This window comes from Aphis gossypii, unplaced genomic scaffold, assembly GCF_020184175.1.
Source record: "Aphis gossypii isolate Hap1 unplaced genomic scaffold, ASM2018417v2 Contig00649, whole genome shotgun sequence".
In the NCBI taxonomy this organism is placed as follows: domain Eukaryota; kingdom Metazoa; phylum Arthropoda; class Insecta; order Hemiptera; family Aphididae; genus Aphis; species Aphis gossypii.
The window spans coordinates 1-24,121 of record NW_026083210.1 but is presented as its reverse complement, the minus strand read 5'-3'; the positions used below and the strand labels follow the sequence as shown (position 1 = coordinate 24,121).

At 28.3% G+C, this 24,121-nt stretch overlaps 2 protein-coding genes and 2 pseudogenes across 2 annotated transcripts; 2 read left to right on the top strand and 2 right to left on the bottom strand.

Moving 5' to 3' along the window:
* The first annotated feature begins 177 nt into the window (after window positions 1-177).
* Window positions 178-1,754, top strand: LOC126554929 (uncharacterized). Its single transcript, XM_050209919.1, has 5 exons — window positions 178-229; window positions 312-833; window positions 923-1,017; window positions 1,137-1,351; window positions 1,463-1,754. Exons 1-5 carry the CDS (start codon window positions 211-213, stop codon window positions 1,617-1,619), a joined length of 1,008 nt encoding a protein of 335 aa, XP_050065876.1. The 5' UTR covers window positions 178-210; the 3' UTR covers window positions 1,620-1,754.
* An 8,184-nt stretch (window positions 1,755-9,938) lies between these two features.
* On the bottom strand, window positions 9,939-12,439 carry LOC126554932 (52 kDa repressor of the inhibitor of the protein kinase-like). The gene is made up of 2 exons (XM_050209920.1): window positions 11,572-12,439; window positions 9,939-11,460 (listed from the first exon to the last, which is right to left on the bottom strand). Exons 1-2 carry the CDS (start codon window positions 12,437-12,439, stop codon window positions 10,013-10,015), a joined length of 2,316 nt encoding a protein of 771 aa, XP_050065877.1. The 3' UTR covers window positions 9,939-10,012.
* A 5,205-nt stretch (window positions 12,440-17,644) lies between these two features.
* On the top strand, window positions 17,645-18,663 carry LOC126554931 (uncharacterized; annotated as a pseudogene).
* A 1,204-nt stretch (window positions 18,664-19,867) lies between these two features.
* Window positions 19,868-21,723, bottom strand: LOC126554930 (uncharacterized; annotated as a pseudogene).
* Window positions 21,724-24,121: the final 2,398 nt, after the last annotated feature.

Below are 24,121 nucleotides of genomic sequence, written 5' to 3'. Positions count from 1 at the left end.
CACGGAAGCACATTAACTGAACCCTAATGGTTAAACAGTGCAGTTATCATACCGTGTATAAACCGTTAAAAATTCACAGTAATGAGAAACCGACATTGAACCTCGAAAATGCTACTCGGGTTTACTCTAAGAAACACATACACTACAAGAATTGAAGCAGCAATAGTTTCTTTCAATTCCAAAGAATATTTACGAAGTATACATAAAAAAATGGTTTTTAAAAGTCCAGGTAAGTATTTTTTAAATATAGATACCTGCTATAATTTAAATACTTGATAAATTTACACAATTCATTTTGCTTTTTTTTACAGGACACATAGGAAAAAAATATCTAAATAATTTAAATAGAATTAGGAAAAATACTATAAAAAGAAGATGTTTATTTGTAAATACCGCCAAAAAAAATAAGAAAAAAAGCTCGTCGGCTCCAGATAAAGATTATGGTTTAGCTGAGCCCCTGATTGACATTATATTACCGGAGGAACTAGAAATTAAAAAAAATTGTTTTTTAAATAAATTAAAAACTGTTAACCTGCACCAGCTAAATTTGGACACTCGAGATCAAAGTGAAAATCAAAAGTGGTTTCAAGAACGAAAAAAACGTTTGACAGCTTCCAAATTTGGCGACATTTGTAAAATGAGACAAAATACTAGCTGTAAACGACAAGTCCATGCAATTATATATAAACCACAAATAAAAACGAAAGAATTAACTCATGGAATTGAAATGGAATCGTATGGTAGAAAAAAATTTGAGGATGTATGTCGATTAAGTGTTGAGACTTGTGGACTAATTGTAGACAGCGAGATTCCATTTTTGGCTGCTAGTCCAGGTAAAATAATTTTTGTGTATAATATTTATATTGCCTTATTGGCTTATAATATGTTTATATACTATATAATATATACTTTTAATTTTCAGATGGTATGGTCGGGAATGATGCTATTCTTGAAATCAAGTGTTCATATATTGCAAAGGATACTAACGATGTAATCGAAGCAGTAAATAATAAATTGGTAAATTATTTCATACTAAAATAAATATACGTATAATATGTAACATATTAATTACTTATTCATCTAATTTTAAATTTGTCTTAAATTATAAAATATATTTAATTTTTGTTTAATTGTAGTTACAATATTGCACACTATTGCATACAAATAATGGTCAACAGATTGTGCAATTAAAAAGAGACCATAGTTATTGTTATCAGGTGATGGGGCAGTTACACATTACAAGGAGACAACTATGCTATTTTGTTATGTATGCAACTAAATGGATACATATAGAAAAAATAATTTATGATGCCGAGTTTTGGGAAACAAAAATGGTTGGAAAACTTACTGCGTAAGTATTATTACAGTTTACTTTTTTCTAATTATAAAAAAAGTTCATTTTTACCTACTACAATATTTGTTATGCCAAAAAAAAAAATAATCGTATTGAATTATTTTTCAGATTTTATATAGATTGTTTATTGCCAGAAATAGTAGAACCTTTATATGGTAAGCGACTATTAGTGTCAGATATTCGAGAACCCTCAAGAATCATTGAAGCTCAACAACTAAAAAATAAAAATAAATCAATAAAAAATCTAAAAAAAAAAAAAACCTAAATTGAATGTATTAACTTTGATGTATGTAAATAATTTTTGTATTCTAAATTGCTATACCTATCTTTTTTAAATTTAATATTTTTAAACTGTTTCAGCTTTTAAAAACTGAAAAATAAATAATAATGTATAATATGATTTCAGTTTTGTCTGCCAATATTATAATTTTTCCGTACGTTATGCTGTAAATTAGTACCTAACGTATATTTTATGTAATTAATTGATTACTTTAGTGTTTACTATCTAATGCAAGTAACATAGAATCGCCAACGCCTTACACTTTTAAGTAATAAGTACAATGGTATAACGTAAAATGTACCTACGCAATACATTTACCTACTACAAAACTAATATTTAGATATTTAGGTAATATTCGTTTAGGTTATTGTTATAAATTAGATATTATTATTACTGTATTATATATATTATACATTTTATGAAGTAAGTATCTTATAATGTATTAAATACAAATCGCGTAGGTACCCCCGGATATTAAAAATATTACAGCTGCATTTTGTATATTTACGCGTTCCGTCATAAACGAAGGTTCAGATAATAATAAACATATTAATATCGCTCCCGAATGAGTACAATCCGACAATCGTCAGCCCGATCGCGGACTACGAGTAGTGGGCGTGGCTTAAACGTCGCGTGCTTGCGCATCATGAAAACACCTAACAGCGCGTTCTATCGGCCGTTGAATACGTTTCACTTTCGGTGTGGCGTCCTCTTAAGCATGTGCACCTTACTTTTTTCATTTACTTTTTTAATACATCTAATGACCTTATTTTTGAATACTTGAGCTTTTTTTGTACCAATTGTGACAATGGGGGTTTCCGTTTTCCGCCAAAATGACCCTCACCCGTTATCACCATGGTCGTTTTCCGCCAAAGGTTATATTCCGATTTCCGCTAAAAAAATTAATACATTTTTTTGAGAACCCCTGAATTGAATCCATCAAATAGTAATGATTACAATGTAGGTCCGCGATTATAATTTAATGTGTACTTTTTATATAATTTTAATGTTTTATAATAATAATGTACCTATTGTTTGGACGAAAAACTAGTGATGTTTAAAATGTGATATTTATATTTAAGTATAGGTACTGTTTTTACGTAAAATTCGTATATAATAGCGTATACTTGGGAAAATATAGTGGGTATACTTAAATAGGTGAATAATAATAGTAAGATAAGATATAGATAATAGTTTATGATCAATATCTGTGTGAGGCAACACGCGTGTGTGATACAAAGTGAAACGCGTACATCGAATCATTACTAATTAATGGATTCAGTTCAGGGGTTCTCAAAAAAAAAATGTATTAATTTTTTTGGCGGAAATCGGAAAATAACCTTTGGCGGAAAACGGCCATGGTGATAACGGGCTAGGATCAATTTGGCCGAAAACGGTTAAGCCCGTATTATTAGTTGTAATAGGTAACATTGTTATACTGTTTTTACAAATTGTATTGTCACGGGCGTAGGTTAATTTTAATTTTAAATTTAATTTGTAAAAACAGTATAACAATGTTACCTATTACAACTAATAATACATATAGTTAACAATTTTCTAAAACCATTTTTAAGGATTATTATCCTTAGTATAAACATTTTATTAACTCAGAATTTTGATTTAGATATATCAATATCTTCAAAAAAATCATTCACTAAATAATTGTCAGTATAAAGGGGGCTTCGCCCAGAAAAATAGAAGTTTGTACCGCCATAGGACACTCCTTCAGTAGTACAACAAATATCAAAAATTTGATAAAATGGTCTTAGGTATACTTAAAAATTCTAAAAATCAAAATTAATGTACTATTGAAATGGGACAGAGCATGCTTAAAATAATCATTCTGTATATTTTAGTTTACTAGGTAATTACTAAAACATTGATCTATTGTAGTGTTTCTTCGCACTCACAATTCATCACTACTCTCATTTTTAGATTCTGAACGAAGTGATGAATGTATTGATTTTACAATGATGTGTTTTTTTTTTTTTTTTTTGTTTTTGTATCTGTGTACAGCATAACTAGACGAAATAATGCTCCAATTTCAAACAATGGGGGTGGTTTCCGATGTAAAAGTGAATATCCTTGGTGCATTATAGAGGTAAAAAGTTAACATTTTCCAACAGTTTTCAAAAAAATCGAGAAAAACAAAAAAAAAATGACGGAAAAACGGGAATTTTTACGCAAATCCAGTTTTCGACCAAATCGATTTTTTTTTATGGTTGTAATTCAAAAACTAATCGCTGAAAATACTTGAAATTTTCACCAAATGTTAATGTCTGTGGTATCTGTATAAATTTTCAAAAAAATTTGACTTTTTTTGAGTTATTTATAGACCACTGAAATTTTCGATTTTTTTGAGAAATTTTTTTTAAAGTGTCGATAAAAAATTGTTGGATGACCAAAAAGTTTTGAAAATTTTATACAAGGTTCCTTATGAGTTGTTTTTAATGTAGCTAAAAAAAATTCAAAATCGTTAGTCACAATTTTTTTTTATAAGCGTTTTAGTTCAAATTTTTACGAAATCTGTCGAAAACGCGAAAATTTGCAAGTAATTTTGAAGTTGAAAAATCATAAAATTTTTTTCTTTTATAACTAAGTTTTGAAAATTTGCTACAAGGTTCTCCATAAATTTTTCTTCAGATATCTGTAAAAAAAACTCTACCGGATTCAGACAAAAAATTTCTATGAGTGTTTGAAATTTAAATGTTAACAAAACCGCGTTAAATAACGGTTTAGCCTCAAACGATTTTTGATATTTGTTATTATTCAAAAAGTATAAGTCGTAGATACTTGAAAATTTTACCAGTTATTTAGATTGGCATTTTCTTTATATGGTTTAATTTTCAAAATATTTTGAGTTTTTTTGAGCTATTCATAGACAACTGAAATTTTCAACTTTTCTGAAAAATTTTTTTTGAAGTGTCGATAAAATTTTTTTGACCCTATCAAAATACTTGGAAATTTAATGCAAAGTTTCTCATATGTTATTCTTATAGTGATTAAAAAATTATAAGAATACATAGGCACAATTTTTTTTTATTAGCATTTGAAGTTCAAATATTGACAAAAATTCGTCAAAACTATGAATACTTGGAAATTATTTTGTAGGTATATTTCATAAAAATTTTTGTATAAGTAGCTAAGAGTTGAAAATTTAATACAAGATTTTTCATTAGTTTAGCTTACAATTATTATAAAAGAACTTAAATTTTGTTGTATTCAGGCCATTAAAACATAAACCACCTTTTTCACCAACCACTAGAAATTATATCCTAGACTGACAAATCATCTTCGTTCAGAATCGTTTTTCGTATACAATGATAACTATCATTGGATTCAAATTTAACACTCCTATAATATATAATAATGATCCATACGGCACCTAATGTACAGCAGAGCGGTACTCACTTGCCCGCTTTTTTTTTTTAATGTTCTCACTAATTTAATTTAATTTTTTAAAAACTAACTTTTTAAAGCCCTTTAAATGTAAATAAGTGTTTGAATTAAATATTCGAAATGTTTATAATTAATTAAGTTTTGGGATTATTTTTTGATATGTTCAAATAATAAATTAACTAAAAAAATAGACCAATTAAAAATTAATAATCTTTCTTTTAAAGATACTTTTGGCTTAGAAATTACCAAAGGTCACATATTTGTTATATTTATGTTAATCTTCAAATTTGTATAGTTCAATTACATTAATTTAATAAAATAATTAACATATCATTATTTATTTTGATAGAACCACTGGAAACATGTGTTCTATCGAGACGTCATTGGATAACACATTAACTGAACTTCAAACTGATAATGATAGGAATGATGGTGTATCTCCAGAATTTGCTTCAAACACATGTACTCCTGTCACCCAGCTTTTTCCACCTCAAAAAAAAGAAGAAAACGATGATGACTCCCTTTCAAGAGACATTACTGGCTGCTATAAAGAACCCCTCTCACAGACCTATTGAAACAGGAGATGCTGATAAAGCTTTCTTAATGTCTTTTTTACCTGAAATTAAAAATTTAAATCCAGAGCAAAAATCAGAACTTAAATTTCAATTTCATCAGTGTGTTAGGAATATTTCTCAGTATAATAATGTACCACAGTATAATCCAAGTATATCAAACTACTATAGTCCTTTAAATTATCAACAGGCCCCACAACCACAAAGCTCAATATCAATACCATCACCTATCAACTATACACAACCTACCTACCACCACTTCTATAATCCAATAAGTAATAATTTTACTCAGTCGACTGATCAAACACCATCTCAGTCTCAAGGATATTCTCCATTTCCAGATCCGTCCAATTAATTTTATAATAGGTATTATTTAAAAATGTTTTTTTATTAATTATATTATAATATAGGTATGTTCAAAGTTTTATTTTATTTTATAAATGTTTTCTAATTTAGTTATTAAATTTAACTAAAGGTTATTAGTTATTTTGTTGTATTTTAATTTTGTACATTAATAAGTTACTATCAAAAGGCTGATTTTATTTTATAATTTTTCTTTTTTTGAATACATAGGTACCTATTTTGTTTTATTTTATTTTATAAATGTTATACATTTTTCTTGTTATAATTAAATTATTAAATTTGATAAATTGTTATAAGTTATTTTATTTTGTATTTAAATTTATTACATAAACAAGTTTTACTATCAAAAAGGTGGTTAAATATACGAATGGCGGACAATTTCCCCCCGGACATTTTCCCCCCGACTGTTTTTGGCGTAGTAGGACATTTTCCCCCCAACATATTTTCGATGCGGACATTTTCCCCCCATTTTTTTTTTTAAGTTTATTATTTAATATTTAATAAGAAATTATTTTTTCCAGTAAAATATAATTTTTTTTTTATAAATATAATCAATTATACTATAATTACCTATTATAGTAGATGTGTATTTTTGATAAATTCAACTGCTTGAAGCAATAAAATAATAGTAATATATATATTATATTTAAAAGATTGTCTAAATAAAACAGTAATAGGTAGTACTAGCATATTGTATTATTCGCTAGTAACATTGAAATCTAAAATTGTATCTAAAACCCAATCAATTGCTGGGCTGTCAAAAACTATCTTATTATTTGATTTAGACTATTAAGATAAGATTCTTCTACAATCTCATATTTTTATCAGCAAAGGTTTTGGACTTTTGTATAAAAATTGTTTAAAGCAGTTTTAGTCATTTAGTAGTGGTTTAGTGCGGTTATAACTCCAAACTCGTAATTTTGTTTGTGATCATGGATAAAATAGAAATTATTAAAACAGACAGGGGAGGTTTAAAGATTGTTTTTAATGATTATATGTATACAAAACAAAAAAATCTTGTTAACAACAAAATTAGATGGGAGTGTGTGGAAAAAAAAAAGAAAAAATGTAAAGGTAGTATAACAACAGATCAGTCGATTTTAAATGTGTTGAAAAATATTGAACATGAAAATCATCTTCCGTCCTCAGCCCAAGTAGAAGCAACAAAAGCCATTTTGAATATGCATACTAAAGCCCAAAACAATTTTTATACTCCTTCCAGAGATTTTGCAGAAGAAACGCATCTAATTTATCCAACGAAGCAATGGTTTTATTGACAGATGAAAAATCGATCAAAAGATCACTAAGAAGAATTCGGAATAAAAAGTATCCTTCACTATGCCCTTTATCGGAATTGAAAATAAATAGTAATTGGGCTACTACAGGAGGTGCTGAACCAAAACAATTTTTATTATTTGATAATGAAAACAATGACAATCGATTAATTGTTTTTGCGTCTCCCGAAGGAATGTTAGAGTTGTCAAAATCGACCAAGTGGAGTATGGATGGAACATTTTTTACTTGTCCTAAAGAATTTTACCAAGTATACATAATTCACGCATGTATTAAAAACACATCAATTCCGTGTGTTTATGCTTTATTACAAAGAAAAAATAAAGAAATCTATATTGAACTTTTATCAAAACTTAAAAGTATGTTGTCTGAGTTGAAATTAAAAACTATAAGTATTGACTTTGAACAATCAATGATTCAGGCTATTGAATTAGTATTTGTCGACATTAATATTCAATGTTGTTATTATCATCTTTCCCAAAGTATTTGGCGTAAAGTTCAAAACACAGGATTAGCTAAAAAGTACAAAGAAAATGAAAATGGTTGGCATGATTAAAGGTTTAGCATTATTGCCTCTAAAATATGTTAAGAAAGGTATGTAGGTACTATAATATATGTAATAATACTATTATATACCATATACGTTTTATTATACTAATTGTTTAGGTATGTCTGTGTTGTATGATTTATCAAAAGATTTCAATGATCCTGATATCGATGAACTATTGTTATTTTTTGGCGATCTTCACCAATATTTCCTCCTTATTTATGGAATGTACATAATGCTACAAAGAAAAACACAGGTAGAACAAATAATATTTGTGAAGGTTTCAATAACAAATTTAAAACTTTGGTAAGAACTCACCATCCAAATATTTGGATGTTCATTGAAGCACTACAAAAGTCAAATTCAATGGCAATTAATAAATTATTAAAACTTAAAACAGGCACGGTTTTTTTAACAAAAAAAAACAAATATGAAAGACGATTAAAAAATATGTGCTTCGACATAAAAAAAGAATCAGAAATTCAATCTTTTTTACAAAACATATCATTTTTATGTTGAAATTTTTAATTTATTTTACTTGTATATAATTTTTTATGTCTTATTATGTTTATGAAAAAAAAAATGGGGGGGAAAATGTCCGCATCGGAACATTTTTCGGGGGGAAAATGTCCTACTACGCCAAAAACAGCCGGGGGGAAAATGTCCGGGGGGAAATTGTCCGGATACCAAATATACCTATTATGTTTTATTTTTATTTTAATATTACAAAATTGTTTAAACTTAGTAGGTATGATTTTTGGTTATAATTCATCTAGTTTTAACTAGGTAACTAACCAATCACTTATTTTAAACTCTACTAAGTTTTCAAATCACTTGATATTTTAAAATAGCTTTAAATTTACCATACCAGTAGTTTTTTTTTAATCAAGTTGATATATTACCTTAATGTAATTGTTAGTCTTTGTTCAGCACTAATAGAGTTACGAAACTGGGTATTTTCTTTTGTTATGTAAGGGCGTAACTTCTCTAATAATTCATCAAAAGAAGTTATAGACAATAGACATCCTATAATACTCAAAAAACTTATCACTGTACAATCTCAAATTTGTATAAAAAGTATCAAATTGGTTCAATTCTTCTCTACCATGGTTAATTGGATGAACCCAATATTTTACTATTGGTTTTGGTGGATCCAATTCACTAAATGCTTCGGCGACAGCAATCACTTTAAATAAATTGTCATAATCATCTAACTCCATTCTAAATAAATTAAATGTAATTTAATAAGTAAGCATATGCATTAAATTAACTATTAAATTAATTTATAATTTACTTACATGTATTTAGATGTTTGTGTACAAATCGTGGTACGTAGGTAGTTATAGACAATTTAAATTTACAGTATTAGATACAGTAGATTACACGAGATCACAGACCATAGTAGTTGTAGTTAACCAACAATTTTACTAACAATTTATACAATTATCAATATTTTTAAATTAGAAATTGATATTTAGCCAGTTTAGGCGCGAAAATCGAGTGATAACACCAATTGTTTCAGCGGCAAAAAAACGCGGCGCGGTGCGGGTCCTAAAATCCGCGAACGGTAGAACCGTTTCGACCCGACGGCGAATATACCGCAGTGCGTTGGGACCCTAAGATATGTCTTCTCTCACATTACCTATTGTATACATTATTACAGATTGTATATATTCTTGTTTTCTAATAAATAAAAAAAAAGAAAATGTATAAGTATTCATAATTTATATTTTGTCCAGGTCATCAGTAGGTAAAGTAAAATATATTATATGTATTTACATTTAAATATACATTAAATTGTTCTCTGTATAACTAAGTGTCTACTATCTAGTCAAATTTATTAACATCAATATCCTCTTGTATGCTCCATTTGGTAATAAATAGTAATCTATCAGTGATGGATACGCCGTAACATAAATAGACAACGTTTATAGTTCAGCCATCAGGGGCGGATCCAGAAATTTATCAAGGGGGGGGGGGTAATTAAAATGTATCTAACAGATACTGAGATACTATACATACTTAATTACATACTTTAAAAAAATAACGCTAATTGTATAGATCTGGTACAGCAAAAATAAAAAAAATACTTAAATACACATTTAAAATTAAAAATATAATAAGGTTTCATTCATTTACATTGTACACAATAGTATATAATATGTCAATAAAATAATAATAAAAATAAAATATTAAATTCAAATTTAAAGAATTAAGTCTAGCTTCCTATTCTTACTCTTAGCAAACTGGTCAATAACTTCGTCAGGCGTAATTTCAATATCATTATGTACATTCAGCAGAGCTAATCCAACTAATCTCTCTTCACTCATTCTATTTCTCAACCAGACTTTTAACCTTTTCAGGGTAGAGAAACTTCTCTCTGCAGATGACACTGTCACCGGTAATACAGCCAAAATCTTAAGTAAAAAATTGCAATTCGGATAGATGTCTTCATCACACAACTTCAAAAGTTCTATATTATCCAATTCACCGTGTATCGTATTATTACTGTTGCATTTGGCTTTCCATATTTCAACTTCAGACTTAAATATATTTTTGTTGTTGTAAGTATTTATGTTCGTATTTAGTAATTCTGAATATGTTTCCCATAAATGTGATGTTACTCTTTGTAGTTCTTCTGTATCTATTTGAGATATTTTTTTTGGAAGTAAAGATGATAAAACTATTTCTATCGGAACAGTATTTTTATCAAATCTTTGGTCGAAATCTGAAATAATGGCATCTAATAATGGGATAAACGTATTTTTTCTATAATAATCTTCAACTGTATCAGATGGGATGTTGGACCTACACGTTTGTTTCACTGATAGTCTTGGCATACTAGGAACGATATTTAGTTTTTCTGAAATGTCTAGAATGGTTTTCCAAATCCTATTAAATGTAATGTTTGCTTGGCATCTTTCATTCTGTATCATTTGTCTCGTATTATTAATTAACTCAGTGGCGGTGTTCACATTTAAACTTTGTTTTTGGAGTGATTTACTTAGGGAATGTGTTATTGTAAAAATTAAATTAATAATTTTTACAGAAACAATAAAGTCAGTTGATGTCAAGCAACGAATAAAGCAATATGATTTTGAAGAAGAAGTCACATCATCCCATGTACTTATACTTTCTAAAGCCTGCAGTATTTGAAATAAATTATCATTAAAAAACATTAAAGATTCGTGTCGTTCTACCCATCTTGTATCACATAAGCCACTCAACTCGGAACCTAATTTTTGCTTGAGAACAAAATTTCTTTTGGCTGAACTATGAAAAAAAGCAATTATTTCTTTAATTGTACCAAAGCAGTTTCTAATACTTGGAATATTTGCTGACTTAGATAGTACCAAATTCAATGCATGACTTCGACAAAGAGCTCTAGCGGCATTCTTTGTATGTTTCTTTATTTCAGAAATAGCATCAGATTGTTCTGAAACCATGACACTGCAAGTATCAGTACAAATACCAACACAGTAATCCAAGTTCAATCCATTTTGGTTCATTATTTTAACAACAGTTTTTCCTAATAAAGCACCTGTTATTTTCGGTTCATCATCATTTTCTAAATTTTCTAAATTTACTTTATGAACATCAACAAAGGTAATAAAATCCTCTCTGATTGAATCTTTGTTTAAATATCTTAATACTAAATTTAATTGAGAAATGTGAGATATGTCGGTGGTTTCGTCAAACATAATTGAATATAATTTATTATCAGAAATTTGTTTTAATATTTTATTTGAAATAATTTTCCCACAAATATCAATTAACTCATTTTGTATGGTTTTAGAAATATAAGTGGCTGTTTGTGAACTATTTTGTAAGTGATTTTTTAACTCGTCATCTCCAGCTCTAACACGCATTCTCAAAATAGCACGAAAATTTCCTTCATTTGTAATACTAAAGTTTTCAGGTTCATCAAGCAGATTTCCGTCATCTCTATGACCTCTAAATGGTATGTTTTGTTTACCCATAGTAATAATAGTATCAACGATTGGTAATAATCGTGAACGATTTTCCTTTATTTGTTTTAACCTATGATCATCTAATCTATTAATTATTTTTAGTTCTGGCCGATCATAAATTTTTAAAAAGTCTTTTGAAGCTTCTATTGCATTTTTATGATATATAGTATTTTCATGTTTTATAAGTGCTCCATCTTTTCCAATAAGTTTAGAAAAGGAAATAAGAGGATATTTTACTAAATAGCCTGCTTCGCTGTTACATTTATAAGCTCCTACGTGTTTATTTAAAGCGAATATGGTGCAAAATTTACAATAAATTCCTTTTTTAAATGGTGAGTATATTATCCATGAAAATCTTTGAAAATGATAAAATCTTAAATAATATTTTACAATATTTCCTTTCTTTAAATGCTCAGAATATGGAAGTGGATCATTTTGATGTGGAATTAATGGATTTGTAAGCAAGTGTTTTCTAATTATATCAGTAAAAATAGTTTTTGTCTCTAATAAAACACCAATATCATTACATTCATTATTCGCAGGACTGTCAGAATTAAGTTGTAATACATTACTTACGTTTAATTTTTCTTCATCATTTTGCTCTTTTTTTTGTTTTTTATTGAACATTTCTAGAATAGGATTAGACTTTCGTTTGGACATTATTACGTATTTACGTGACAAAATGAAATTATAACACACACACTGATACACACTGATACACTATACACTTTGCTGCGTAGGACACAACTAAACTGGAAATCTAAAGATTACTATACAGAAATTATATCGTAATTACTATACCGTACGTATTATATATAGTAATACTATATATAATAGCTTAATATTACTATATACAAAAAGATAAGATATAAAGTTAACGAGTTATAGTGAAATAAATCGTTATGTCAATCCCCGATCGATAGTTTATCGTAATTCTTTTGGGTAGTGGGTAATGAGACACGGGTACGTTATTATCGTTATAATACGATACGTAACGCTGAATATAACTAGTATTTTTCGCAAGTCGCAATGTAATAAATTTTATACATTTTTATATAATAAGCTCAAGGGGGGGGGGGGGTATTTACCCTATTACCCCCCCCTTGGATCCGCCACTGTCAGCCATCCAATTATTTTTTACGAACATAATATAAAATTATCACCATAAAAATTATTTTTTTTTCTTGTAATAAATTATGCTACTTTACTTTTATATAATATAAGATATTCGGAGAGTATAACTAGTATAAGACATAAGTGTTCAAGTATAAATACATTTCATTTTTGTTGAGAAAACAATAGGATAATATTTCATTTAAATATTAAAATTAATTTATGATTTTTATCTACCTATATGTTTCTAATGGTTAAATCATGGAGTAGATGAAAGAGCTTTTTTATGCTTAAATGAATCTATGGTGCGGGTGATTTGTCTACCTACGGTCCATCGTGCCAAAATAGTTAAAAGAATATTAGAATTGAAGTCAAAATTATCATCTAATGTGCAAGTAATAAAAGTATACTGTTAATAAGTACCTACCTATTGTAATTCAACCTTCTTTCAATTTTGAAAACTGGCTTTATTTTTATTTTCATGAAACATGTACTTATACTTAATAGTTAATACCTATGTTAATACTATATTGTGTGCAATGAACTGATTTATTTACTATAGAACTCAGGTAATTCCTCTTTGGAGATGATTGTTTTCAATGTTTTTGCTGATGGTAATTTGAATCATATTAATAATATACTTAACTCCCAGGTATTCTAGATAAAATCTGAAGTACAATAAGATTAGGTATTAGGTAGAATCGCTTATTTTATGTAAGTAAATGTAACACATTTGAATATTAAAGGTTAAACAGAGTAAATGGCAATGTACTATCTTACTTATTTCGTTTGTCAAAAATTTTAAACTTCCAAAATCGTCGTCATAATTTATTTCTTGAATGGTCGTCCAGTGATGTGTATGAATCACAAAATAAATTATTTTCGACTAGTTATTCGTAACTGACTCGTTATTTGGTATCAATATTTGTACTCATTCGTTAGTGCAATTTGATTTTTGTTTATAATATTACAATATTTTAACTAAAAATCATAATTTAAAATTATTCAAAAATATTGTAGCCTGTCGGTGTTTAATGAAATTTTTATTTTTTAAATACTTCTTACTAGTTTATTATTTACTGCTTCAACAGGACTTTTAGTGTCCCTGGCTGCATATGGACACTTAATTTCTAGGTTGGAATCTTCATCAACTAGTCCGACTAAATATATAACAAATATATACATATTTTATAGTTTATATTTATACACTGCCTGTACATAATATTTAGGATTTTAAAAATGTTGAATATAGAATAATTACCAGAAGAAGCCGCAAGGTATGGAAATTCAATGTCAGAAAACAGTCCATATAACTGTACAAAACGGCCACTTAACTTTTCAAATTCAATTCTTGCGTGCAATTCCATTTCGATCCCATGTGCCATTTCTTTTATTGAAGTATGAGGCTTATATAGCAAACTATATACTTTTTTTTTAACCTGTCACCGGTAATCCGCCGATAATCCACACTCCACATTACGCTGCGATGCAAATATGTCATACGAGTTGGTATTATAATAATTTATCATATTATTATAGACTATTACAAACGTACGACATACTACATTACTACTTTATAGTTCATACTGGTTTCATACTTAACTAATAGCTACTAGCTAAGAATAATACTTAAAACATTTAAATTACCTTAAACACTTAAGTTTTTATTAAAAAATCATTCTATACATTTTTATGAATTTATGATATTTTGTATTTTTTTATTAGTAATTAAGTTTATATTATGCGTATATAAATATAGCTTATCTTGACCTAATAATATAATATATTGTTGAAAGAATAACAAGTATTATACTATTTTTATTTTATAAATAGTAGGTTTTTTTCATATTATTATAATGTTACTTTGGGAATTTGTTGTTTTCTTTGAAGCCAACGTAATTTCCATTATTTTCTGGATATTTTTTTCTAATCGTTTTCACTACACATGCTGGAATACCTGTACAATTTCCTGTAAAAATTATTACAATTTACTGATGCGTAAATAATTTATTAACAACCTATATAATAGAAATAAAATATTTTTTAATTATAATTTACCTTTGCCTATTGGCTATTGCAGACCACGAGTTTATCCAATGAATAAATTGTTTAAATTGTTTATAGCATATAAATTGCTAAGTTTTATTATGGGGACATGGACTTGAAAGATTTTTTTTTTGTTACTGTTATGAATTTTAATTATCATTTGATGCCTGGTGATGTTGAGAAAGAGGAACTTCCATAATAACTTTACGAAAAGATGGAATGTTCGTTATACAAGTTTTTTTACCATGTATTTTTGTCAAGTTGTCAAATTCAAAACAGCAAATAGGTACATTCTTTATCAGATTTCATCGCAATACATTACGATATTCTCGATCATTCGATAAACGCGCCTGGGCCACCACGACAAACTCGAATATTCTAGACGCGACACCCCCTCCCCCCGCTGCTGATCTATCCACGACGGTCGCTATATATACGAGCCGCCGTGACCGTTTGACCCGCTAGTCACCGTATTTTTTTTTTGCGTTAGTAATTTCCTCGTAATTATTGGTGTTTTGTCGGCTGTTGCAGTGGCGCAGTACGCGGTAAGAACTTTGTTCAATATATTTTGTTATATTGTTTCTTTTATAAATATATTGGTATAATTTTTATTGTAATATTGTATTGTAATTTCATACAATTATATCTTGGTGCATTAATTGATAATTTATATTGACTTTGTTATATTATATTTTAATACATCTCATTATATATATTTAATTATACATACAGTCCACTTGTCGTTAGTCATATTTATTTTAAAGCGTGATTACCCCGAACAACAATTTGATAGGGACCTCGCTTACAGAATGATTGAATATCTAATAGAGCTTTTGTAAAGTGATGTATATTTGGATGTGTGTTAGCAAAGGACGGTGCTAAATGTGAGTGAAACGACTCAGTGTATTCGTAGTTAAATTAAATTCAGCCCTACATTGAGCCCAAACATTTGGTGGAAATAATGCTTCTTCTGTAATGTAGGTGTCTAAAATATAATTTGCAAATTGTGTTAATATTAAATTTTCTATTAGAAACCACCCTCAAAGGTGAAAATCAAAACATTATTTTAACTATTTACTGTGTAAACTGTCTAGTGTACTAACTGTACTGTACACATTACCAATAAATAAAATCATGCATCATTAAGAATTAATATCGTAAGATCAATACAATCTATTGATCCTCTCAGAATCTAAAATATTAATACTTTTTGGGGACTTAATTGATTAAATAATTAAAAATACTATGATAAAAATAAATTGTTATAATTAAATATAATTTAATTAGGATTGATAATAATAATATTAATATTAATATTTTATTATTATCCATTACTTTTTATATTAAATTTACTAATATAGCCCAATTTATAAATGAAACGGATTAAATACCGGACCACGAACAGCCACCTACCAAAATTAAGAAAACCAAGGAATCAAAACGGTAAGAAATTAATTATTGAACTTGTTAAATTATACAAAAAGTGTGTTATTACTAATTTTGGACAAGTATTGATAGGTACTTCATAGCAGTAAAGGTAGAGTAATTTAGATATTTAAATATTATAGAATATAGACTATCATAGTATATAAATATTAATAATAAGGTATACTGTAATTGTCTTTCTCCATTTAATTATAATGTCCATTACACTTTGTTTCTTTTAAGAAATAATTCCTAGCTTAGTAAATAAATTATTGAAACAAAATAAGTTTATTTAAATTCAATATACTTACTTTACTTAGCATTTATTCATAATATCACATCTTTATAGTGCTTAAAGATCTAATATTTTTTTTTTACTTAGCCATTTTTACACGTAGTTTACGAAGGAATTTTGATGTGATATCGCTAATTTTTATTTAACTTTATTATTTATGGCAATAGTGACGCTAGAAACGGCTGCCGTGATTCTAAATTTAATATAAATTTCCATTTAAAAGTTCGCACTCTTTCTTTCATAACTAACTAGTTTAAAATGAAATGGAATATCATCATCGTTTGCATTAAATAATTGGATTTCGTTTTTCCAGTGACGACGCAAGTATGATGACGGGTAAGAAATTCGGAGTTGCTACTAAACTATGTGAGAAAATCCCCAATCTATTTACGTGGCATTGTTTATGACTCGAACTCTCAGTACACGATGTCATAAAAGATTGTACTGGAGTATCCGGTTTTCAAAGTTTAATGGACAAACTATATACTTACTATCATCAAAGTCCCAAAAATGCAATGGGCTTGGACAAGTCTTGTGTTGAAGTAGGCATAGAAATGAAAAAAATCGGTCGAGTCTTGAACGTACGTTGTTCTGCAAACAGTTAAAGAACTATAAAGGCCATATGGAATAATTATCCTGGAATATATTTACATATTAGTAAAGAACGTGATGCGATATCTAATGGCATATAAAATAAATTAGAATCTTCTTCTTTTTTAGAAGATCTTGGACTCTTTTACTATGTTCTTTCTGAGCTTGCAATGTTATTCCGCATATTACAGTCCAGAAAAACAACCTTAATGCGTGCCTAATCAGAGATGAATAGAACCATTAGAATTTTAGAAAGTCTGAAAGCTGAACCTGGAGAAAAAGAAAAGTAAATTAAAGAAGCTATTTGGAAAGGAATTCATAAAGATGTCAATATCACAATGAAAAAATCAGAAGGAATGAACAGGCTAAAATGTTTGCAGAATCTAGTTAACAGAATGCGGCATCACTTATTTGATGACAAAAAATAGCACTATACTAGAAGATTTTCAGGCAATGAAAATTGAAAATATTAATAATACTAAATTTAAATTTGGCAATAATTTAAACAGCATAAATGACATTAAAATTACATTTTTTTAGGTGATTGATGAAGTGTTCAAAACAGCAACTTATAATGCCAAGGGAGAAAATGAAGTTGACTTTCGATCAAGAAATGCTTCTTTTAGTTTCATGAATGCGTTAAATATACTCCCGACTTCAACAGCTGATTGTGAACGAGGATTTTTAGATATGAACTTGACAATAACTGATTTGAAGATTAGTTTAAACATCGAAAATGTGTCAGATTTGATATTCATCTTTATCAATGGCCCATCAGTTGCAGATTTCTATCCATGACCTTATGTGAAGATTTGGTTGAAAAATCGCCGTTCAGCAGTTTCAGTTCCACGAGGTAAGGAACGGCAAGAATCAAACGATGAAAATAAGTTGCAGAAAATGTTTTTACCAATGTATTTCCTTAATCTTTTAAATATTTCTGAAGATTGATAAAATATATATGTAATATAAAGAGGATATATAAAAAATCTGATTTAAATTTTTTTTCCATATTATTGACACTCTCTCTACCGGATTTACTCCTATAAATCATAAGAAAAATATTTTTATTGTATTAAATGTTTATATTTGGTGATGTAGTATACTTTCGAAAAAATTAATGGGAACACCTCTGTCGCTAACCCCTAAAATATGCATTATTATGCAAAGTTAATTTTTTCCTATGAATTTGGTGTTTGACGAATCGTTATGAAATCTTACTCCCCTTTAACTGTATAGACTAAAAGAAAATATGTACGACAGTCATAAAATTCTACCTCTAATTATCACTTTAAAAATTATAATTATTATTTGTATTTAATGCAACAGGTTTAACGAACCATCAACAAAACAAAACAATGACTTCATATCAATTATAATGGATATGATAGCAGGAGATTTACAACCCATTGCATGATGGTTTTCGAAAAATGGTCAGTTTTTTAGATTCTCGTTATTTAGAGCTCATACCAAGTCGTACCTTACTAGGAAAATAATGCCTGACATTTACCAATCAACCAAAGTTAAAGTGCAACAAATGTTAATTGAATCTAATTATGTTGCTATTACATAAGATAATTGAACATCTATAAACAGTGACTCTTTTTTAACAGTTACTGCTCATGTATATGATACAAATTGTGGGGGTCTATTCTCAAAGGTATCGAAAACCGTTTTCGATGGAAAATCAGTCAAAAAGACTAATGGTTTCGACACATATAAAAAAGACTATTCTTGAACGGTTTTCACTGGACCGACACGTTTCATGGTCATAGTACATATAGCATATACATCTCCCTCGACACGAGGCATGGTCATACTAACTTAGCCTTGATATCTCGTAGCCCATAACATTATGCCTACACCTAACTCATTTGTTTAGATGTAACAGGAGGCTTATAAAGTATGCTATACACTTTGGTCTTGCAGCTAGTGTTTGGTCGCATTTTGCAAATCTCATAAATTGGTGAAGCTGTCAACCTAATTTTTCGTTCTTGAAACCAATTAGGATTAAAGTTTTGATCCCTCGTATCAATTTCAATTTTTTTTAAGTCCACTGTATGCAGATATTGAATAAATGAATTTTTCTTTTTCTGTAGTTTATCTTCATCTAAAGTATCTATTACAGGTTCAGCTAACCCATAATTACTGTCAGGACCTTTTGATCGGGCACTAACCATTTTCTTCCTATAGATTTTTCACTATAATTATACAATTTCCGTCGGTTTATAGTATTCCTTAAAGTATTCCCTGACCTTATTCGATCAGTATTTTTTATGAACTTTTTACCAATTCTTCCTGAAATTTATGTAATATAAATATATATAAGTATATAGACTAATTAATGTTTTGTGTAATAAATATTAAAAATTGTAAAGCTATCATTCATGTATTTTACGGCAAAATTTTGCATTATGAAAACTAAATATAGATGGGTAAATTTTTAATTTGGTAAATAATTTTAATAATTTTAAGTGAACGATTAAAATTTATTTAACGCTCTAAAATGTTATGATAAAAAAAATAAAATAGATCTATTTAATATATATTTTTTCCCCTAACAGCACAAAGTCAACCATCAGACTGCCACTGTATATCCTTATATAAATCCTATAAATTTATTAAAACGCTCTAATTGATACTTTGTATAGTATATTTTCCAACTCTAACCCGTTTAATATTAAATCTTTAGCTTCATGTATAAACTTTTCAAGATAATCATTACTGTCATGGGGTTTTTCATTACCATGATAAATTCCTACAGGGAATACATAATTAGAATGTAGATATATGTATGCTAAAATAGGCCAAAACTGGCTAGAACTACTTTTAGATAAAGGTAAACCGTCTACTCCAACCATGACTTCTATCTCACTATCTAGTTTAAACTTCAATGAAGAATTTTTGATACCTTCTTTAAGCCAAAATGATAGTATATTCCAGGAGTTAAAATATCTATATTTGTGGTTTTTGATGACCCAGACTGTAGTAATGTTCTAGGGCAATTTTTGTAATGGAAGATAATTTTCTTCTTGAAAAATTGTTAATAATTTTTTGGGAGTCACATGTGGAACATTACATTCTATAGACCATTTTTTTAGTTTTAAATCTAATGGTATTTTAGAATAAATAATATCATTTGGTATGTTTGTAATATTATCGAGGGGAAATAAATCATTATTAAATCTATTATTTTATTATTTATTATCATTTTTAGATTGATTGTAGTGATGTTCATTACAATTCTTGTCTGCATTTATTAAACTTGAGTTTTGTAATATTAAGTCAATAATTGTATAGTTGGACGTTGTTCTAATAAACATTCGTTTTTGTCATTGTTAAGTAAAAAGTTGTCAGTTATATTAATATTTAAATCTGAAGTTTGTTGGTGCAGTTGATGACTGTTAGTTGTACATAATAATGGTTGATAGGCATTTATAGTGAAAATTTCATCTGAAATTTGGATATGCGTCAATTTTTCAACGAAAATAGTTCGTGCGACAGTTGCTCGCGCGTCTAATGTTCGCCTGGAAATTTTTCGAATACGAAAATTGTTCGTGCATACATTGTTTGTATATTCACATAATATTAAATAAAAATAAATAAATAATAATAATAATATACTAATAATACGTCAAAAATAAGTTATTAAGGTACATAGTTTTTATATTAGCAATTGAAAATTGTATGCAATACCACGAAGATAATCAATTGTTGTACGGTTATTATAATCTGCACATATTTTTTTTAAATTTTCACTTTTATTTTTATACATTTTTTTTGATGGTGGTTCTTGACCCGTGATATACTGCTGAATTTTTAAAGTATTAATACTTTCTTCTTTTTGGAGTGCATGTATAAATCTCCAAATTGATGGATGTTTGAATGAATTAAGTGTAGACGAAAAACAATTGTGCCATCCTTCAACTGAACTATTAGTTCGTGGAAGGTCTGCCGCTACTAAATCATAAGAATTCCATACACTAATGGGGATGATCGGATCTCTTCTTTGGCCTCTACGGTGCAAACGGCCAATCCAGGTGCCCTCAAAGTAGTCTATAATTGGCATTAAAAGTTTTCATTTTCAGAGAAGTATTCAGAATCTAAAAGTTTTTCATAGTCTTTTATAACTTTGTTTTGTGGCACATAAGCAAGAGCAGGTAACATACGAATATGTAAGGCAAATTTAGAATCTTGTATGTAATATTTTTGTAACCCTGCTTCTTGTAAATGGCGCCAAATACATTGTAATAGGTGAAAAAAACATCCGTTTATTGAGGTATTTGGAATTCAAATTTAACAGCATTCATCGCTGATTTTTCGAAATCTATCATAATAGACTAGAAATTTTGGTTTAATGATTTAAGAGCCTTAAACACTTGTATACATGTATCATCTATTTTATCGGGTAGAAGAGCGTAAGCAGAAGGAATAACATTTGAATAATGTACAGCATGAATGGTATAGGTACATATAACTGTTTAAACGGAATAGGTGAACAAGTAAAAGTGCCATCGCAAAACCAATTAAGGCAATTATTCATTAACTCCAAACTATTTTTTGTTAAAAACAATAATATTCTTTTTATATCCGTTTTGTTATCAAAAAGAAGAAAATCGTCGCCATTTGTCGTCTTTGTAAATTCTTCAGGAATATCAAAACTAAAATTTAAAGGGTTTATTAAGTTTGCAATAAGTTTAGTTATTAATTTTAGTTCGACGAGCACGTTGTATTGTTCTTTTCAAACTAGCTACGCTGGGTAATTGACCTGCAACCGATAACGGGACCTAAGAAAAATATAAACGTTAACGTATTTCTTTAAATTTCAAATAAATGATAAGTTTTTTATTGTAAGCCAAACTTATGAAAAATCTTATATTATATTTTTATTTTTATAAATATTTATAAAAAAAAAAAAACTAAACAAATATTTCAAAATATGCTTATTAATAGCATTAAAATAAGCAAAATATTTTGAAAATTATATCATCTAAAGAAAATTGAAGTACCTACATTTATTCTAGAACCAAAATTGAGCGAGTTCTTCTCAGTCTGCGTAAACGCGTTATGTTTACGACGTACTTGTGTAAGACGGAGACAACACGCGGGTATGACATCCCCTTAAGGTGAAATTACAAGGTTTTTTTTTTTTGAAAAATAAACAATATACAAAATTAAATAAAATGCAAAAAATGTAACTTTCTTTGAAATAGTTTTAACATGACATGTATTTTATTCCTATAACATTCAGCCTAAAATTCAAGTTCTTGACGCAAGTTTCGAGCACTTTTTCATAACTTTAATTTAAGATTCAAAATATTTAGATAATTCAATTTACCTGACTTGCTAAATTTCCTATAACTCCTTGACTTGTAGCAACGGAGGTTCGTGAATCGTGTTTCATATTATAGATTAATTCCTTTGTCTTCACTTGAACATTATCTGGTATATGATTATGTTAATAACTTTTGACAACTTCGTCATTTTCCACATGAACACGACCACCACACTTATATTTTTTATACAATGAACATTTCCAATAAGTTTTTGTTTCCGTTTGTTTTTTTGCGGTAGAACATGTAACTATTATCTACGAGTATATCTGTACTGCGATCACTTTTTACTATTTTAAAACCATAGGTAGTAAATAAATACTTATTGCGTTAAAATAAAATTGGATGGTCAAAATTACAGATTGTACTGTTATATGATTTTTGTGACAGATACCGGTATGTGTTAGCATTAGTATTGTTATTAGTAGGTACCTACTATTCCAGAACACATTGGGATTTTTGTGCCCATAATATAATAATGTTCAATAACGAGATACGTTATCGATATGATTTTAAAACTTCACACATTTCACACTAAATCAAATAGTACGTTATTTATCAACTGCCGTATAGATAATAAAATATATTACATGATAATCAAGTCTTATTATTTTTTTTTTTTACGAACAATTGTCTTATTCGAATAATTATCCTGCGAATAATTGTCACGCGATTAATTGTCGCGTGAACTATTTTAGACGAACAATTGACGTGATACCTGCAATTTTTCTCCGTTTGGATCTATATCTTTTTATCATTTTAGAATGCCTTAAGAATATTATGATGTAGACAAAAAATCTACATGGAAATAAAAACATTTAATTTAATTAGACTTTGTTATGGTAAGACGTTATTTTAAGAACAAACAAAAACAATGGCGATAAAAGCAATAGGATTTCTGTTATAGGTATATATGCTTATATAAAAAAAAAAATTATTATAATATAAGTTAAAAATGTTTTACCTGATTGATCTCTCTCAGTAGTCTCAACTCTTGTTCGTATTGTTGATCGCGTAGCCACTATAATATATTCACCATCGGTAGGTACTTATAAAACACTTATTAAGTTATAAAACACAAACGTTGACAGTCGTTGAGTGTTGAGTTAAAACTTCGTGTAATTTGGTTATAATTTATATCATTGATTATGAATTAATGAGTATTCACTATTCATAATCAATGCTTATATTATTGGTGTAATATGGTGTGTCGTATACTGTTGTTGTGTGCACTGTGCATGTGTAGTGTGTACCGTGTGGCGTATTGCGTATACCGACGACCGACGCGTTATATATTAGACTCCGTATCAACTTGTGGAAAAAACAAAAGGCGGTTATTTTGGTGACTGGTTACTTGGGATATATGGACGTTTCCCCCTCGTGCCTTTTCCCCCTCGGGAATTTTAGTGGTACTGGACATTTCCCCCCCCCCCCCCCCCCCCGAATTGATGTTTATATTTTTTTACATAATAATAATTTTGAAAATAGGTAATTTGGTTTTACTAGAAGTATACGATCATCTTAATGTATGATATTGATTAT

What these genes read in the sequence shown, in the direction of transcription:
- LOC126554932 (XM_050209920.1), bottom strand. Translation starts at nt 12,439, where the DNA reads ATGTCCAAACGAAAGTCTAATCCTATTCTAGAAATGTTCAATAAAAAA. An exon ending in AAATGAGTTAATTGATATTT is followed by an intron (nt 11,461 to 11,571) that starts GTGGGAAAATTA and finishes AATTAAATTTAG; the next exon opens with TATTAAGATATTTAAACAAA.
- LOC126554929 (XM_050209919.1), top strand. An exon ending in ATTTTTGGCTGCTAGTCCAG is followed by an intron (nt 834 to 922) that starts GTAAAATAATTT and finishes TTTAATTTTCAG; the next exon opens with ATGGTATGGTCGGGAATGAT. An exon ending in ATGGTTGGAAAACTTACTGC is followed by an intron (nt 1,352 to 1,462) that starts GTAAGTATTATT and finishes ATTATTTTTCAG; the next exon opens with ATTTTATATAGATTGTTTAT.